The sequence below is a fragment of the Limulus polyphemus genome, unplaced genomic scaffold (genome assembly GCF_000517525.1).
Source record: "Limulus polyphemus unplaced genomic scaffold, Limulus_polyphemus-2.1.2 Scaffold7378, whole genome shotgun sequence".
In the NCBI taxonomy this organism is placed as follows: domain Eukaryota; kingdom Metazoa; phylum Arthropoda; class Merostomata; order Xiphosura; family Limulidae; genus Limulus; species Limulus polyphemus.
Window position 1 is genome coordinate 8210 of NW_013672988.1, and position 5493 is coordinate 13702.

The 5493-nt window shown below is 37.2% G+C and overlaps 1 protein-coding gene across 1 annotated transcript in view; it reads left to right on the forward strand.

Annotated features, from left to right (window-relative positions):
- The window catches only part of LOC111089795, a 39113-nt gene that overhangs the window by 6555 nt on the left and 27065 nt on the right, over window positions 1-5493 (forward strand). Inside the window, exon 3 of the mRNA XM_022402889.1 lies at window positions 4330-4447. Coding sequence (XP_022258597.1) covers window positions 4330-4447 — 118 coding nt within the window. The remainder of the gene's footprint in view (window positions 1-4329; window positions 4448-5493) is intronic.

Below are 5493 nucleotides of genomic sequence, written 5' to 3' on the forward strand. Positions count from 1 at the left end.
CCGCCAGTGGCACAGCGGTATGTCTGAGGACTTACAACGCTAGAAACCGGGTTTCGATACCCGTGGTGTGCAGAGGACAGTAGCCCATTATGTAGCTTTGTGCATAATTACAAACAAACAAGCAATAGACCCTCATATTATGTCGTTTATGTCTATTGTGCTCCTGAATTCTAAATTTCGTTGATCTTCTCCAGTGTGTTGGTAAACGGACCGACGATGTTTTTCCCTATATGATAGGAAGGTGAGTGCCAACATTATAATCATAGTATTAGAAGAGTCAACAGTTGGTGTGAAAAGAATAACAAACGTTTGAATCTAGATTTTTATTCTTAAAAAATAAAAACGTTCATTTTTTTTTGGCGCTGACAGTTCTGTGTAAGTGCAATTTGTGTATTTAATAACTGTTATATTCTCTTATATTAAAAATTTCTCCAAAAATATTCAAGAGATCTTATAAAGATGATCCATTTAAAAATGAAGTGGAGAACAAAATCACATTCACAGCATTATTTGTAAACGACAACTTCAATATAAAATGACCAAGTCAAAACTCAAAAGCATTGTAAGCAAGCAAAGCTATTATGTCGGTCCATTTGCAGTATCCCATCATGCTAGAAAAGGGGACCAAAAATAAAATAATACGAAAATAAAAAGATATGAAACCACACACACACACACACGAAGAAGAAAGAACGAAGCCTTCTACATCCACATAACATAAAAGTCAGTAAAATTAGATAACGTAGTTGATTTAACTTCTAATGGAGAAGCGAAGGTAGCCCTTAGGTCTTCCTGAATACCCAATGCAAACAAACTAATGGAAGAGGCCCTAGCTTTTTTATCAAGAAGACCCAGGGTCGAATCCTGGTCGTCACCATCACACAAACGATCCCTAAACACGGCAGCACATTAGCAGCTAAACGTAGAGTATAAACTAGATAGTAACTAATCAGTATTTAGATTTAGGTGATTTGTCTAGGCTACTGACCATGACAATGAAACTGATAAGTAAAGCCAAGAGTTGGCAACCATCGCAGCTTGGACTGTCCAGTGTGTTTTTCTTGGGATTTGAAAGACATTTTTTCACTCAAGGATCCAGTTTCAGTGATGACGTGGTTTTGATTGGCCACAAGGAACTGAATGCTGGAACAAAGGGAACAACCAGTGGTAGTGGTTACTGCGTGCTGGAACAAAGGGAACAACCAGTGGTAGTGGCAACTGCATGCTGGAACAAAGGGAACAACCAGTGGTAGTGACAACTGCATGCTGGAACAAAGGGAACAACCAGTGGTAGTGGTTACTGCATGCTGGAACAAAGGAACAACCAGTGGTAGTGGCAACTGCATGCTGGAACAAAGGGAACAACCAGTGGTAGTGGCAACTGCAACTGGAGACACAACTGTAAAGCAGCCTTCAGAGTCCATGACTGCCCAAGGCGATAAAATAATCAACTGTCAGCTACAGCAGCTCCTATACATCAGGTGCTGCTGCATAGCAACATGGTAGAGCCACTTTGGGACATCAGGGTTTTCTAGGAAAGTTGCACCAAAAATGTAGTGAAAAGAAACTCTGCTTCAGTTGTGGTTTACTTTGTCACTAATCTCGTAAAATGCCCATATTCAGATGTAATCAGACAGGACTATCAAATGGGAGTACCTTTTAAACTATGCTACAAAATATGCTAGCGATGATCTATAGCTGTAATTACAACAGCTAGTTTAAACTAACAGGGCGAATTCAGCCGTCGGTTTTTATGATGGTTTGGAGAATCATGAATGAGACATAGTGTTGTATGTGCTAATAATTATGCGTGTACTTGAGGTTGAGATTTCAATAGATCCTGCATCTGCTAAATGTTACATGATTTTGCCATGTATCAAGCACTCTATGGAAAGCCAGAACTTCAACCAAGTAACAACAAATTTTCTTTTTATGAAAGGCAAAAATGTAGATACGGAGATGTGTATCTCCAAGTTTACCTAGGTAATATCATTTTGCGAAACAAAGGTAATTGTCTCTCATCTGAGTTCAGACATTGGTGACGTAAGGTTTCTTTGTTATGGATTTCGCGCAAAGCTACACGAGGGCTATCTGCGCTAGCCATCTCTAATTTAGCAGTGTAAGACTAGAGGAAGGCAGCTAGTTATCACCACCCCCGCCAACTCTTGGGCTACTCTTTTACCAACGAATAGTGGGATTGACCGTCACATTATAACGCCCCCACGGCTGAAAGGGCGAGCATGTTAGGTGTGAGCACCCTAACCACCTGGCCATGCAGGGCCGGTGACGTAAGGATGATCTACTGTGGAAATTATTGGCCAGTTTTCTTGTACAACACGTAAATTGCACTTCTATATCAAAATTAAAGAACTGTTGACTGCATATGTGCTATTAAGGATGAAGTAGCAATAGATTGTTTGTTACTGTGGGTAATGTAATTCAAGATGTCTGTTTGGTTGCTACTATGGGTAGTATAATACAAGATATGTCTGGTTGTTACTGTGGGTAGTATAATACAAGATATGTCTGGTTGTTACTGTGGCTAGTGTAATACAAGATATGTCTGGTTGTTACTGTGGCTAGTGTAATACAGGTTATCTATCTGGTTGTTACTGTGGCTAGTGTAATACAGGTTATCTGTTTGATTGTTACTGTGGCTAGTGTAATACAAGATATGTCTGGTTGTTACTATGGGTAGTATAATACAAGATATGTCTGGTTGTTACTGTGGCTCGTGTAATACAAGATATCTGGTTGTTACTATGGGTAGTGTAATACAAGATGTGTCTGGTTGTTACTGTGGCTAGTGTAATACAGGTTATCTGTCTGGTTGTTACTGTGTCTAGTGTAATACAAGATGTGTCTGGTTGTTACTGTGGCTAGTGTAATACAGGTTATCTGTCTGGTTGTTACTGTGTCTAGTGTAATACAGGTTATCTGTCTGGTTGTTACTGTGGCTAGTGTAATACAGGTTATCTGTCTGGTTGTTACTGTGGCTAGTGTAATACAAGATATGTCTGGTTGTTACTGTGGCTAGTGTAATACAAGATATCTGGTTGTTACTTTGGCTAGCGTAATACAGGTTATCTGTCTGGTTGTTACTGTGGCTAGTGTAATACAAGATAATTTGACTCTCAACCACCATTACGTCTATCGTATTTCAACCGGTCCGATGAATCGTAATGTTGGGCGAAAGTTTCATCGGCACTCAATATACCATATCTAGTGTGGTGACACATTTTTTACATAGTTGTCTTGCCTTTTCAATATACCATATCTAGTGCAAGACAACTATGTAAAAAATGTGTCGACCAACTTTTGAATATACCATATCTAGTGTGGTCGACACATTTTTTACATAGTTGTCTTGACTTTTGAATATACCATATCTAGTGTGGTCGACACATTTTTTACATAGTTGTCTTGCCTTTTCAATATACCATATCTAGTGTGGTCGACACATTTTTTACATAGTTGTCTTGCCTTTTGAAACGCCGCAACATTTTACGGAAACTCTATTGAATGAATTATAATAGTTATATTACTAAACTTATTAACTATTGGAATAAATAAACCAGGAATGCTCGAACTTCGTTCTCCTGCTACTAACTTCTTACTCGCGAAACGTGTGAAAAAAATAAATAAATGTTACTTAGAATATTAGTATTTACGATAACATTCAAGAAACTAGTTTACAAAACAAAACTGTTACAGTAGAACACTAGTCATGTGGTTGTTTTACAGTAGCATCTACAGGTATTCACGGTAAAAACTGAAGTATGGAGGAGAATATGTACTGTGAAACGACATTACTGGTAATTATTTAGGGCATTCTGGGTAATTATTTAGTAAGGGGTTGGGTGGAATATATGCAGTCAAATGATTGAAATTTATATTGTTGGGTTATTTACAGGTATTCTTGGTAATAGTGTGGAAATTATATGAGGTGGATATAATATTGACAGGAAGGGGTTTCAGATATAATATTGGCAGGAAGGGGTTTCAGATATAATATTGACAGGAAGGAGTTTCAGATATAATATTGACAGGAAGGGGTTTCAGATATAATATTGACAGGAAGGGGTTTCAGATATAATATTGACAGGAAGGGGTTTCAGATATAATATTGACAGGAAGGGGTTCAGATATAATATTGACAGGAAGGGGGTTTCAAGTACATGTTAAGATAGTTGTAAGGAAAGAGAATACTATTTATCACTGGGATCATTTCCTTCCCCTACAAATTTTGTTTCTAATTTGATAAGTGTACAATATATCAACCAATACGTAGAAAACCCTTCCACTAACTGAATACTTGTATTGTTTAAGAGTGTCTCCAGCTTTGACATTGTCAGACTTGAGGAGGGTGTTTCCATGTCAACTGGATGGAGAAATTCTCCCCAGGAATTTCGTTTTTCTCCGTCGTGTCGGCAGGAATTTTACTCAGGTGAGCGAGAATCGGTACTGTACAGACAACCAGAACAACACTACTTACAGGTTAATATAAAAGTAACTGTGTTATCTGAGAATCAGTACTGTACAGACAACCAGAACAACACTACTTACAGGTTAATATAAAAGTAACTGTGTTATCTGAGTATCAGTACTGTACAGACAACCAGAACAACACTACTTACAGGTTAATATAAAAGTAACTGTGTTATTTGAGTATCAGTACTGTACAGACAACAAGAACAACAGTGCTTACAGGTTAATATAAAAGTAACTGTGTTATGTGAGTATCAGTACTGTACAGACAACCAGAACAACAGTGCTTACAGGTTAATATAAAAGTAACTGTGTTATCTGAGTATCAGTACTGTACAGACAACAAGAACAACAGTGCTTACATGTTAATATAAAAGTAACTGTGTTATGTGAGTATCAGTACTGTACAGACAACCAGAACAACAGTGCTTACAGGTTAATATAAAAGTAACTGTGTTATCTGAGTATCAGTACTGTACAGACAACCAGAACAACAGTGCTTACATGTTAATATAAAAGTAACTGTGTTATCTGAGAATTAGTACTGTACAGACAACCAGAACAACAGTGCTTACATGTTAATATAAAAGTAACTGTGTTATCTGAGAATTAGTACTGTACAGACAGGGAAAATAATAGTTTTTTGACTTCTTGAGGTCATAGACTACTTCTTGTTAAAAGTATTTTAGGTGAGTGCAAAATTATGGTTGCCGATTTTTTAACTGTCAACATTTAAGTGTCTAATCGTCACTAAAATAGTTTAAGAAAACGTAAAATTAGGGTTGGTGGTTCGTTTGTTGTTGATTTTTACTGTCATACTCTAATCATCATAAATGATGTTAGAAAAACATGTAGGTTCAAGAAGTCTTGATAGAAATGAATAAAAACCCTATAACCAGAGTGCTTTCGAAAGATTGGACGCTCTGGTTATAGGGTTTTTATTCATTTCTATCAAGACTTCTTGAACCTACATGTTTTTCTAACATCATTTATGATGATTAGAGT